The sequence below is a fragment of the Capricornis sumatraensis genome, chromosome 12 (genome assembly GCF_032405125.1).
Source record: "Capricornis sumatraensis isolate serow.1 chromosome 12, serow.2, whole genome shotgun sequence".
Classification (NCBI taxonomy): Eukaryota; Metazoa; Chordata; class Mammalia; order Artiodactyla; family Bovidae; genus Capricornis; species Capricornis sumatraensis.
The window spans coordinates 79,293,423-79,308,216 of NC_091080.1; the positions used below are offsets into that span (position 1 = coordinate 79,293,423).

General features: G+C 41.5%; 1 protein-coding gene across 1 annotated transcript in view; it reads left to right on the top strand.

Moving 5' to 3' along the window:
* LOC138089044 (ATP-binding cassette sub-family C member 4-like) overlaps window positions 1-14,794 on the top strand; it is a 309,781-nt gene that overhangs the window by 107,383 nt on the left and 187,604 nt on the right. Inside the window, exons 6-8 of the mRNA XM_068984368.1 lie at window positions 6,348-6,511; window positions 7,664-7,789; window positions 8,935-9,184. Of these exons, the coding sequence (XP_068840469.1) occupies window positions 6,348-6,511; window positions 7,664-7,789; window positions 8,935-9,184 (540 nt within the window). The remainder of the gene's footprint in view (window positions 1-6,347; window positions 6,512-7,663; window positions 7,790-8,934; window positions 9,185-14,794) is intronic.

Here is a 14,794-nt window from a genome sequence, read left to right on the forward strand (position 1 = left end):
AGTGATTAATGCAAAGAAATAGAGGAAAACAACAAATGAGAAAGACTAGAGATCTCTTCAAGAAAATTAGAGATACCAAGGGAACATTTCATGCAAAGATGGGAACAATAAAGGACAGAAATTGTATAGACCTAACAGAAGCAGAAGATATTAAGAAGAGATGACAGGAATACACAGAAGAACTATACAAAAAAGATCTTCATGATCCATATAACCATGATGGTGTGATCACTCATCTAGAGCCAGACATCCTGGAATGTGAAGCCAAGTGGACCTTATGAAGAATCACTACAAACAAAGCTAGAAGAGGTGATGGAATTCTAGTTGAGCTATTTCAAATCCTAAAAGATGATGCTGTGAAAGTGCTGCACTCAATATGCCAGCATATCTGGAAAACTCCAGCATATCTGGAAAACTGAGCAGTGGCCACAGGACTGAAAAAAGTCAGTTTTCATTCTAATCCCAAAGAAAGGAAACGCCAGGAAATGTTCCAGTTACCACACAATTGCACTCATCTCACACCTTAGCAAAGTAATGCTCAAAATTCTCCAAGTGAAGCTTCAACAGTATGTGAACCATGGATTTCCAGATGTTTAAGATGAATTTAGAAAAGGCAGACAAACCAGATATCAAATTGCCAACATCATAGAAAAAGCATGAGAGTTCCAGGAAAACATCTACTATTGCTTTATTAACTATGCCAAAACCTTTGACTGTGTGGATAACAACAACTGTGGAAAATTCTGAAAGAGATAGGAATACCAGACCACCTTACCTGCCTCCTGAGAAATCTGTATGCAGGTCAAAAATCAACAGTTCGAACTGGACATGAAACAACAGATTGGTTCCAATTGGGAAAGGAGTACATCAAGGCTGTATATTGTCACCCTGTTTATTTAACTTATATGCAGAGTACATCATGCAAAATGCCAGGCTGGATGAAGCACAAGTTGAAATCAAGATTGCTTGGAGAAATGTCAATAACCTCAAATATGCAGATGATAGCACCCTTATTGCAGAAAGTGAAGAATAACTAAAGAGCCTCTTGATGAAAGTGAAAGAGGAGAGTGAAAAGGTTGCCTTAAAACTCAACATTCAAAAAACAAAGATCATGGCATCTGGTCCGATCAGTTCATGGCAAATAGAGGGGGTAACCCACTTCAGTGTTCTTGCCTGGAGAATCCCAGGGATGGGGAACCTGGTGGGCTGCTGTCTATGGGGTTGCATAGAGTCGGACACGACTGAAGCGACTTAGCAGCAGCAGCAGCAACAATGGAAACAGTGACAGATTTTATTTTCCTGGGCTCCAAAATCACTGCAGCCATAAAATTAAAAAAAACACTTGCTCCTTGGAAGAAAAGTTATGACCAACCTAGACAGCTTATTAAAAAGCAGATATATTACTTTACCAACAAAGGTCTATCTAGTCAAAGCTATGGTTTTTCCAGCAGTCATGTATGGATGTGAGAACTGGACTGAGCCCTGAAGAACTGATGCTTTCAAACTGTGGTGTTGGAAAAGACTCTTGAGAGTCCCTTGGATTCCAAGGAGATCCAACCAGTCCATCTTAAAGGAAATCAATCCTGAATATTCATTGGAAGGACTGATGCTGAAGCTGAAACTCCAATTCTTTGGCCACCTGATGGGAAGAACTGACTCATTTGAAAAGACTGTGATGCTGGGAAAGATTGAAGGTGAGAGGAGAAGGGGACGTCAGAAGATGAGATGGTTGGATGGCATCACAGACTCAATGAGCATGAGTTTGAGGAAGCTCTTGGATTTGCTGATGGACATGGAAGCCTGGCGTGCTTCAGTCCATGTGGTTGCAAAGAGTCGGACATGACTGAGTGACTGAACCAAATGAAGATAATGGTGACCTCCTTCAAAAGGTCCTGTGTATGCACTGCCACAGTCAGTGTCCCCAACCCTGTAGCAGGCCACAGACAACCCATGCCTCTGCCAGAGACTCTGGGACACTCATGGGCAAGTGTGGGTCAGTCTCTTGTGGGGTCACTGCTTTTTTCTCCTTAGTCCTTGTGCACACAAGGTTTTTTTTTTTTTTTTTTCCTTTCTGCCCTCCAAGAGTCTGTTTCCCCAGTCCTGTGTAAGTTTTGGCGGCCTATGGTGGGGTTAATTGCAACCTCCTCTGAGAAGGCTTATGCCATACCCAGGTCTGCTGCACCCAGAGCCCCTGCCCCTGTGGCAGGCCACTGCTGGCCCGTACCTCTGAAGGAGACACTCAAACACTCAAAGGCAGGTCTGTATCAGTCTCTTTTGGGTCTCCTGGTGTGCACAAGATTTTGATGGCCACAGGACTGGAAAAGGTGTTTTCATTCCAATCCCAAAGAAACTCAATGGCAAAGAATGTTCAAACTACCACACAGTTGCACTCATCTCACACACTAGCAAAGTAATGCTCAAAATTCTCCAAGCCATGCTTGAACAGTATGTGAATGGTGAACTTCCAGAAGTTGAAGCTGGATTTAGAAAAGGCAGAGGAACCAAATTGCCAGCATCCGTTGGATCATAGAAAAAGCAAGAGAGTTCTAGGAAAACATCTACTTCTGCCTTATTGAGTATTCCAAAGCCTTGGACTGTGTGAATCACAACGAACTGTGGAAAATTCTTCAAGAGATGGGAATACCAGACTGCCTGACCTGGCTCCTGAGAAATTTATATGCAAGTCAAAAACCAAGTTAGAACTGGACATAGAACAACAGACTGGTTCCAAATCGGGAAAGGAGTACATCAAGGCTGTATGTTGTCACTCTGCTTATTTAACTTATATGCAGAGTACATCAAGCAAAATGCTGGGCTGGATGAAGCACAAGCTGGAATCAGTCTCCTGTTGCCAGGAGAAACAGCAATAACCTCAGATATGCAGATGACAGCACCCTTATGGCAGAAAGTGAAGAAGAACTAAAGAGCCTCTTGATGAAAGTGAAAGAGGAGAGTGAAAACAGTTGCCTTAAAACTCAACATTCATAAAATGAAGATCATGACACCTGGTCCCATCACTTCATGGGAAATAGATGGGGTAACAATGGAAACAGTGACAGACTTTATATTCTTGGGCTCCCAAATGACTGCAGCCATGAAATTAAAAGACACTTGCTCCTTGGAAGAAAAGCTATGACCAACCTAGACAGCATATTAAAAAGCAGAGACATCAAAGGACCTTTTCTGACAAAGGTTCTTGTAGTCAAAGCTATGGTTTTTCCAGTAGTCATGTATGGATGTGAGTTGGACTATCAAGAAAGCTGAGTGCAAAGAATTAACGCTTTTAAACTGTAGTGCTGCAGAAAACTCCTTAGAATCTCCTGAATAGCAAGGAGATCAAGCCAGTCAATCCTAAAGGAAATCAGTCCTGAATGTACATTGGAAGGACTGATGCCGAAGCTGAAACTCCAATACTTTGGCTACCTGATGGGAAGAACTGACTCATTGGAAAAGACACTGATGTTGGGAAAGATTGAAGGTGGGAGGAGAAGGGGACAACAGAAGATGAGATGGTTGGATGGCATCACCGACTCAACAGACATGAGTTTGAGTAAACTCTGGGAATTGGTGATGGATAGGGAGGCCTGGTGTGCTGCAGTCCAGGGGGTCACAAAGAGTAGGACACCACTGAACGACTGCACTGGACAGAGATCTCTTCAAGAAAATTAGAAATACCAAGGGAACATTTCACTGAACGATGGGCACAATAATCAACAGAAATGGTATGGACCTAACAGAAGCAGAACATATTAAGAAGTGGTGGCAAGAATACACAGAAGAACTGTACAAAAAAGATCTTAATGACACAGGAAAACATGATAGCATAATCACTTACCCTGAGCCAAACATGCTGGAGTACAAAGTCAAGTGGGCCTTAGGAAGCATTACTACCAACAAAGCTAGTGGGCATGATGGAATTCCAGTTGAGATATTTTAAATCCTAAAAAATGATGCTGTTAAAGTACTCCATAAAAAAATGCCAGCAAATTTGGAAAACTAAGCAGTGACCACAGGACTGGAAAAGGCCAGTTTTCATTCCAATCCCAAAGAAAGGCAATGTCAAAGAATGTTCCAAGTACCACACAATTGCACTCATTTCACATGCTAGCAAGGTAATGCTCAAAATCCTTCAAGCTAGGCTCCAACAGTATGGGAACAGAGAAATTCCAGATGTATAAGCTTGATTTAGAAAAGGCAGAGGAATCATAGATCAAATTGCCAACATTCCTTGGGTCATAGAAAAAGGAAGGGGATTCCAGAAGAACATCTATTTCTGCTTCATTAACTATGCTAAACCCTTTCACTGTATGGATCACAATAAAATGTGGGAAATTCTTTAAGAGATGGGAATACTAGACCACCTACCTGCCTCCCAAGAAACCTGTATGCCGGTCAAGAAGGAAGAGTTAGAACTATACATAGAATAACGGACTGGTTCCAAATGAGGAAAGGAATATGTCAAGGCTGTATATTGTCACACTGCTTATTCAGCTGTCATACAGAGTACATCATGTGGAATCCTGGGCTGGGGGAAGCTCAAGCTGGAATCAAGATTGCTGGGAGAAATATCAATAACCTCAGATGTGCAAATGACACCACCCTAATGGCCAAAAATAAAGAGGAACTAAAAAGCCTCTTGATGAAGGTGAAAGAGGAGAGTTAAAAGCTGACTTAAAACTCAACATTCAACAAACTAAGATTACGGCATCCAGTCCCATCAGTTCATGGCAAATAGATGGGGAAACAATGGAAATAGTGACTCACTTTGTTTTCTTGGGCTCCCAAATCACTGTAGATGGTAACTGTAGCCATGAAATTAAAAGACGCTTGTTCCTTGGGAAAAAAAAATATTATAACAAACCTAGATAGCCTATTAACAAGGACATCACTTTTCTGACAAAGGTCCGTGTAGTGAAAGCTATTTTTTTTTATTTTTACTAGTCTTATATGGATATGAGAGTTGGACCATATCATGAAGTCTGAGCATCAAAGAATTAATACTTTCAAACTGTGGTGCTGGAGAAAATGCCTGAGAGTCCCTTGGATAGGAAGGAGATCAAACCAGTCAATCCTAAAGGAAATCAACCCTGAATCTTCATTGGATTGACTGATGGTGAAGCCAAAGCTTTAATCCTTTGGCTACATGATGTGAAGAGTTGACTCACTGGAAAAGACCCTGGTGCTGGGAAAGACTGAGGGCAAGAGGAGAAGGGGACAAGAGAGGATGAGATGGTTGGATGGCATCACTGTCTCAATGGACATGAGTTTAAGCAAGCTCTTGGAGATGGTGAAGGACAGGGAAGCCTGGTGTGCTGCAGCCCATGGGGGTCACAAAGAGTCGGAAATGACTAAGTGACGAACAACAACAACTTCTCTTTCAGTTATTTGTTCATCAGACATGATGTCAGATACCTCTTCAGTTTCAAGGATGAATAAGGCTTAGTTTCTGCCCCGGAGAAGTCAAAGCCCATCAGGGAGGTAAATACACAAGTCATTACTGGAGGGAGTGGTAGGTACTATAATGTAGACTTTTCTGGGGTCGCAGGGAGCCCCAGGGAAAAAGGCATCTGAATTTTGGGATGGAGAGAGAGTAGGGATGCCCTGAGATCATCTGCATTGTTGACAAAATCAACATTTTCCTTCCAGTGTGCCTGTCTACTTCTCCCTAGACATCCCTGAACCCAGCCTTGTGCTGCCCCAGAATTGCATCATCTGTGGAGGATGCTTCAATTTCTGCTTCAGTAGGTTTAAAACCCACTGAGATCTCTAGTCAAGGCTATGGTTTTTCCTGTGGTCATGTACGGATGTGAGAGTTGGACTGTGAAGAAGGCTGAGCACCGAAGAATTGATGCTTTTGAACTGTGGTGTTGGAGAAGACTCTTGAGAGTCCCTTGGACTGCAAGAAGATCCAACCAGTCCATTCTGAAGGAGATCAACCCTGGGATTTCTTTGGAAGGAATGATGCAAAAGCTGAAACTCCAGTACTTTGGCCACCTCATGTGAAGAGTTGACTCATTGGAAAAGACTTGATGCTGGGAGGGATTGGGGGCAGGAGGAGAAGGGGATGACAGGGGATGAGATGGCTGGATGGCATCACAGACTTGATGGACGTGAGTCTGAGTGAACTCTGGGAGTTGGTGATGGACAGGGAGGTCTGGCATGCTGCGACTCATGGGGTCGCAAGGAGTCGGACATGACTGAGTGACTGAACTGAACTGAACTGAACTGAACTGAGATAATTTCTATTTAGGTTCCTATCTCTTCCTTCAGAGCAGATTGTTTCTAAATTATGTGCTTATGGTTTTGCTTTTATACAGTTCTAAGAAGACTTTGTCTTTTCTTTTAAGGTTACGACACGCTTGCACATCCTGTGGACTGGGCCACTTAATGCTATCACAGTGATCATCCTGCTCTGGATGAAAATAGGAATATCATCTCTTGCTGGGATGGCACTCCTCATTATTTTTATGCTTTTGCAAATCTTCTCTGGGAAGTTGTTTTTATCACTCCGGTAAGAAAAACACTGGTTAAAAAAAATAGATGATATGTACTTGGTGAATCCACAGTTTACTTTATGCTTTTGTTAAAAAAACAACAACAAAAAACCAGCCTTCTCTGATCTCTTTTTTTGCATGTGTTGTAGACCCTTCAGGCTTAGCTAGTGGAGGCTCCATCCTTAAACCAAAGACTGATGTTGAAGGGGGAAAGGTAAAGCCATTTCCTGGCTCTTCCTGGAATTGTACTTGAATAGGTATGGTGTCTGTAAGCAGAATTTACCTAGGTCCAAATTATTTAAACATTATTAAATAGTAATCATCCTATAGGCCCAATTCAAGCTGCATATATTTTTGCTATGCTTGTATTAGGATCATTTTCAGTTATTTAAGTTCATGTCTTGTTTTTAATTCACTGTTTGCATTAAGTTATCAGAACTCCAAGGGCATAAAGACATAAATTTATAAAGCCCCACAGTACCAGCAGCTTATGTGATAAAAGAGTGTCTAGTGATAAAGGGTCTAATGGTGATGAGTTAGACTTGAAGGATATATCAGGGGATTGGAGGTGTGTTGTTCAGATTGTCAGGTGATGGAGATGTACTGTTTGAAGCACATTGAGCTCTTTTCCTTTCTTTTTTTGGTGACTTTATACATGTTATTTTTCTCTATTTGCAATTTCATTTCTTATCTTTACCACAGAAAGATGTTCCTTATCATTTGAGGCCCTGTTCACATGCTACCAGATCTCTGAAGCTTTTCTTGCTCTCCTTTCCCAGTGGAATTCACAGCCCCATCTTTTCTACTCCCCAACACTTTAATCCTATTTTATTATAGCACAATGTCTTTCCATGAGATTTGGGTGTCTTCTGCCTTCCCTACCTGACCGCAACCTCCTTGGTCAAGTGGTTTGTACCTGACTTACTTCAGGTCTTCTTTAGCGAATATTGCAAGTTCTCCAAGTTATTTGTTGAACTGGGCTGAATGGCTGACTTCCTAATTGAAGTCTTCCTCCGTTTGTACTCTGAGTAGGACCTGCCTGTGTTGTCAGCCTAGGAGAGCTGTAGGAAATAATTTGATTCCTGGTCTCTGACTGTGCCACTGCTGCTGTCAGTAAGGAAATTTTTGCCGTGATCACTAAGGCTCATCTCTCACATTTGTTCCTTTAGGAGTAAGACTGCAGCCTTCACAGACACCAGGCTCAGAAGCATGAATGAAGTTATAACTGGCATCAGAACAATAAAAATGTATGCTTGGGAAAATTCATTTGCTGAGCTTATTACCAGATTGAGAAGGTAAATTTCTGTATATGTCAAACCACAGTTTGTACTTTTTTATTTCCTGTTTTTACTGAATGGGTTAAAAGTATTACTGTTCTTTTATTTACCATCCTCCTAAAGGAAAAATATATATACTTCTTTCTTATAAAGAAATGAAATTTCACATATTAATAGCCCAAATCCCAAGGAAGCAATGATCCTAAGATGTTAGTACTTGAGTTGATGACGTTTAAACTAAAATTACAATTTATGTTAATATAGAACAAATGGGAAGATTGTAGAGCTTGGGTGTATTTGTATTGGGCCAAACTTTATGAATCAGTATTTTTTATTTCAAACAGAGTCATGGAAATGCCATTCCTTTTGAATTTGCTTTAGGTTTATAGAAATTTTGTCCATCTTTCATTTAAATATCTGATGAATGTTTATACTCCAGCACAAGGTATTCATAATTATCTGGCTGCACCGTGTTACCTCTCACCTTTGCACCTTTGTGAGGGCCCCTCCCTCTGCTGGGAATACACTCTCTCATCTTCCTTCTTCTCTGGCTTCCACCAGCCCTAACTGACTCCCGCTCATCTTCTCAGGGTCCATGTATGTGTGAATTGCCCTGACTTTACTGCTCTGGGTTACACATCTCTGCTCTATGCTCCCATGGGAGCCATGCTGGCTGCCTCTGTCTAATGTCTTGGTAGACATGTGAAATCTTAGTTCCCTGACTGGGGATCAAATCCATGGCCACTGCGTTAGAAGCACGGAGTCTTAACCACTGGGCCACCCATCTTCTTTTCTAAGTTCATGAACTCCTGGAAGGGACAAGTTCTCTCTTTCTGTCATCCTCAAGGTACCCTGCACAGGACTTGTGATTACAAATGCTCATTGAATGAATATTCAAACTCAAGTGTTATTGACCCAAAATGTTTAAAAGTGTGACATTAAGCCTCCATTTAGTTGGGAGAGTGAAATGGTGATGAAGTGTGTGGTCCTTGGGTCAGGGCAGAGCCCGAAGTGTGCACTGTACAGTGTCTCCATGATGTGAGGGATGGTTCATCTTAATCTGTGTCCACTCCCTAGAAGGGGGCCACTCACACAGGGCACTTGAATTCATAGCTTAGATGTTGATACTTCTTTTAAAATCTGTTCCCTTCTCCCTTTTACAGGAAGGAAATTTCCAAGATTCTGAAAAGTTCCTACCTTGATGGAATGAATTTGATATTCTTTGACACTGCAAGCAAAGTCATCCTTTTTGTCACCTTTACCACCTATGTGCTTCTTGGCAACATGATCACAGTTAGCCAAGTGTTTTTGGCCATAACACTGTACCAAGTTGTGAAGTTTACAGGCATCCTCCTCTTCCCCATGGCCATCGAAAGCGTAGCAGAAACAGTTGCCAGTGTCCGAAGAATCAAGGTTTGGTGACAGATAACTTTTTCAAGTTTTAGGTAGATTTTAGGTAAAATGGTTCCTTTTATTTGGTGTCACTGTGTGCCAGTTAGGTGAGATTTAATGCTTTGGGGCATAGCTGGTAGCTGTTCCAAAATGTCATACACACTCCTCTCTCTTCTTTGGTAGAATACATTACCAATAATGTAAGATTTATGAGCAGCAGTAGCAGTGGGACAGGATTCTTGATGTACAAGTAATGGCTGCAGGGCAACTAAAATGTCTAAAAGCAAAAGAAGTAAACAGATTATTGCCTCTCCTGTGTTAACTTTAATGACTAGCAACTTGTTCAGTCCTGGGGTGAATTGGATTCCTCTCGGAGTCTGGAGGGAAAGAACTTACTGAGAGGCTCCTTGGACAGGAAGAGTGGCCTCAGATTCAGTTAATTCACTCTTTAAAAATGGTTTCTTTCCTCCACAGATGGTTTGCTTGTTGATTTCTGAACATGCCTTTTGGATGTGACTTGTCCTCTTTACTCTTACTCTTTAATCCTATCTCTAGTTGGCTTCTTCCTTTCAAATTTGTGATTTCCACCATACCCACTGTCTCCTTTTTTTTCTAACTGTCTCTGTATTGCCAAGGGCAAATAATTTATGTCACCAAAATAAGAGCCTGGTATACAGTAGGTTCTAAAGTACTTGCATGTTCATGAGTAGGTCTGAAATGAAGGTAAACTGGGTCTGTGAGCCAGCCTGGGCATGACTTTGAGTGTCTGGGCTTTATAAAATATTTAATTTCTTTTGTCCTTCTCCTCAGTGATGGACAGCCAGTAACAGATCTATAGTGAAGTTAGATAGGTCTGGATGCGATTTTATTTTTGGGTCTTATAAAAGTTGAATTTTTTAATGATGAAGTTTCTATATATTGTAAAAAAGATGATTACTCACAAAACAGATCAGTCATACAGGGTTAGTTCTGGTCTCCTGAGTTTTATCATTCTTTCTGCCAGAGGCTTCTAGCAACACTGTTAAGGGATGGTTCATTCAGTTCAACATTTTTTTTTTTTTCCCTTAGCTTTTGCATCTTGAAAGAAAACATTTAGGAATATCCCTGGACCATATTCACATTGTCAATGACAGGGTAATGTGTCCAGATGGAGGCTTCATACATGTACTGTACTGCTGTGATTTTGACACAGCCACTATCTTTGATCATTATTGCCAGGGCTCACTGTGTGGTCTGGGTACATACAAAGTCTTACAGGTTTTCTCATTTAATCCTGACAGCAATTGAATAAGCATGTGTCCCTGATTTACAATTAAGGGAACAGGTTTCTGTATCAGGTGAAACAACTCACCCATCCTCAAATAGCCTGTAAATGACATTCTAGGATTCTACCCAAAGCCTGGTTTCTTAGCCACTGTTACATTATTGTCTTCTTAGCACCTTCTGCCAAGTGGAGTAACTCCTTAAGTGTGATTTACATCAACTAGTCTCACTCTGAAGATATGCAGAGGTTCCCTGCTTCCTGAAAAATTAAAAATTTTAACTGTTAGCTCCACTGGCCATTCTGTTTGTTTCCCAGCACTCTGACAAGTGAGGAGGGAGGGAGGTGGTGAGGTTGTCTCTGTGACTGCCACAATCACCCCTACTTTGAGGTCTTGGCTCACTCTGTTGGGCCCCCTGGGTCACCTTCTCTTCTCTCATTGATTTAAGCAAATACTGCTGAGCCCCCAGCAGCCCCATGAACCTCTCCCAGCACTTTCGTTCATGCGGATCCAAGGCTTCTATTTATGTACACAGCCAGTCCGGCGCCACCCAGCATCATGTCGGGTGGGCTGATGTTGACTACCTGGGAGTGTTCCAAGCCCTGTGACAGCTGACTGTGTCTGGTAGGCTGTGTTTGATTCTTTAGTGTAGTGCCTGGACCATACTGGACATATCATGGGCATCAAATACATACTGGATTGACTGAAACAACAGTTACAGGAAATGGCTGGGAGCCTACAGAGGCCCAGGGTGGCTCAACCTGCACTAGAAGCCAGAGAAATGCAGAGGGAGGGAGCAGACTGGGGTTAGCCTTCCTGGAACATTGATCTTCGGTGTGTGTATGTGCTGTGTTTCAACTTAGGGGAGCTGGATCTTATTAAGAGTGGAAATAGATCTGAATCTTCTCTTTGTTTTCTGTTTCTGTCTGTGTATAAAACTAGCCCAACTGGACTCAGTGGGCTTACTCTCTAAAGAGAGGAGTTGTGGCTAGCACAGCCTGGTGTTCATGTAGACTCTGCTGGCCTGGCTCCTGGTCTGGGCTCTTGAGTCTTGTAGATAATTAGGAATACTCAGTCTTGATTAAAAGTTAGTCTGAAAGTCTTGCCAGCCATCATGAAACAAAAGAAGATTAAAACCATCAGACTTTATGCTAAAATGAATCTGGAGTTCAAAGATGATCTTGACATAGAAGTTCCTCCTGTTTGGAGTTGGTCAGTCTTTTTTCCCCCCCTTATTTTCATTTTATTTATTTATTTATTTGGGAGGATAATTGCTTTACAATGTTGTGTTGATTTCTGCTGTACAAGATCGTGAATCAGTCATAATTATACATATATCCCCTCTTAAACCTCCGACTCTTTTCAATCCTGTGGACTGTAGCCCACCAGACTCCTCTGTCTGTGGAATTCTCCAGGCATGAATACTGGAGTTGGTTGCCACTTCCTTTTCCAGCAGTTCTTCCCAACCCAGGGATCAAACCCAGGGATCCAACCCAGGTGTCCTGCATTGTAGGCAGATTCTTTACCATCTGAGCTACCAGAGAAGCCCTATTTTCATTTTTTTTATTTTTTTATTTTTAATTTGAGGATAATTACTTTACAGTGTTATGTTGGTTTCTGCCATGCAACATCATGAATCAATCATAATTATACATATATATCATCTCCCACTTAAACCTCCCTCCCCTCCACATCCCCCCCCCCCAGGTTGTCACAGAGCACCAGGTTGAGCTCCCTGTGTTACACAGCAACTTCTCTCTAGCTAAGTTGCTCAGTCATGTCCAACTCTTTGCAACCCCCTGGACTGTAGCCCGTTAGGCTCCTCTGTCCATAAGATTCTAGAGGCAAGCATACTAGAGTGGGTTGCCATTTCCTACTCCAGGGGATCTTCCCAACCCAGGGATTGAACCCGTGTCTCCTGCATTGGCAAGTTGATTCTTTACCACTGAGCCACCTCTGTTTTACACATGGTAGTGTATATATGTCAGTGCTATTTTTCTCTCTTAATGTACGTCCCACCGTCTCCTTCCCCTGCTCTGTCCACAAGTCTGTTCTCTACATCTGCGTCTACATTCCTTCCCTGAAAATAGATTCATCAGTATCATTTTTTCTAGATTCCATATTTATGCATTAATTTATGATATTTGTTTTTCTTTTTCTGACTTACTTCTCTGTAGTAAGGCTGTAGTTTCATCCACCTCACTACAATTGACTCAAATTTATTCCTTTTTATAGAATTGCCAACATTTTGTTGGATTTTAGAAAAAGCAAGGGGATTCCAGAAAAACATTTATTTCTGCTTCATTGACTATGCTAAAGCCTACAACTGTATGGATCACAACAAACTGGAAAATTCTTAAAGAATTGGAAATACCAGACCATCTTACCTGTCTCCTGAGAAACCTGTATGCAGGTCAAGAAGCAACAGTTAGAACTGGACATGGAACAATGGACTGATTCAAAATCGGGAAAGGAATACAACAAGGCTATATATTGTCACCATGTTTATTTAACTTATATGCAGAGTACATCATGAGAAATGCCAGACTGGCATTTGTGAGTCATAACCTGGAATCAAGAATGCTGGGAGAAATATCAGCAACCTCAGATATGCAGACGATACTACTCTAATGGCACAAAGCAAAGAAGAACTAAAGAGCCTCTTAATGAGGGTGAAAAAGGAGAGTGAAAAAGCTGGTTTAAAACTCAGTATTAAAAAACTAAGATCATGGTGAAAGGTTGTTGCTGAAAGGAAAGACGCCAGGATTCTTGGCCTCCGGAGGAGAAGAATTCAATCTGGGGCCAGAGCTGAGGCTTGACCGCTCAGAGCTTTTGTATAATAAGGTTTTATTAAAGTATAAAGGAGATAGAGAAAGCTTCTGACATAGGCATCAGAAGGGGGTAGAAAGAGTACCCCTCTGCTAGTCTTCAGCTGGATATTATATAATCACTAGCAGTCTGTTAATGAAAGAAAGGAATATCTTAAAATTCAGAATGGCACCAGGCCCCTCTAATCTTGGCACCAGATGATTCATCCCAGGCCATAAAATGATTGACTTGAATCTTTTAGAAGGGCAGATTACCATACAAATTGTTTCATTTACATAGATTAGGGGAACAATATCTGAGTATAACATACTTGTTTGTCAAGTACGTTCTGAACCATTAGGTGGAACTGACTTGAAGACAGAGTCTGGGGTAAATGTATAGTACATTAACATAGCTTAAGACAAACATTTCCATGAGAAAAATGCTTTGGTTAACTCAAGGTCTGAGAATAGTTAACTTCAGGTGAAACCAGGTGTCATTATGGCAACACAGTATTTTAAGAGAAACCTTTTAATTTTGTATACAGAAGGAAAAAAATAATGCTGGTTTGTTTCCTCCTGCTGCTTAAGAGAGATAAAAATGTCTGACACTTACAGCCTATTTCCTCCATTTGGAGACCCCTGGCCTTCCTGCTTGTTACCCTCTCAATGGCATCTGATCCCATCACTTCATGGTAAATAGAAGGGGAAAAGTCCTAAGCAGTGACAGATTTTCTCTTCTTGAGCTCTAAAATCACTGCAGATGGTGACTGCAGGCTTGAAATTAGAAGACGCTTGTTTCTTGGAAGGAAAGCTATGACAAACCTAGACAGCATATTAAAAAGGAAAGACACCATCTTGCTAATAAGATGTAAGGTCTGTATAATCAAAGTTATGGTCTTTCTAATAGTCATGTATGGATGTGAGAGCTGGATCGCTGAGCACCAAAGAATTGATGCTTTCAAACTGTGGTGCTGGAGAAGACTTGTGAAAGTCCCTTGGAAAGCAAGGAGATCAAACCAATCAACCCTAAAGGAAATCAACCCTGGATATTCATAGGAAGGACTGATGTTGAAGCTGAAACTCGAATACTTTGGCTACCTGATGCAAAAGAGCTAACTCAGTGGAAAAGACTCTGATGCTGGGAAAGATTGAGGGCAGATGAAGCGGGCAACAGAGGATGAGATGGTTGGATGACATCACTGATATAATGGACTTGAACTTGGGCAAACTCCGGGAGATGGTGAAGGACAGGGAGGCCTGGTGTGCTGCAGTCCATGGGGTTGCAAGGAGTCAGATATGACTTAGTGACAGAAAAAGCAACAAACATTCCATTGTGTATATGTACCACAATTTCTTTATCCATTCATCTGTTGATGAATATCTAGATTGCTTCCATGTCTTGGCTATTGTAAATAGTGCTGCAGTGAGGTACACATGACTTTTTGAATTATGGTTTTCTCAGGATGAATGTTCAGTTGTGGATTGCTGGGTCATATGGTAGTTTTATTCCTAGATTTTTAAGGACTTCCATACAGTTCTCCATAATGGCTGTATCAATT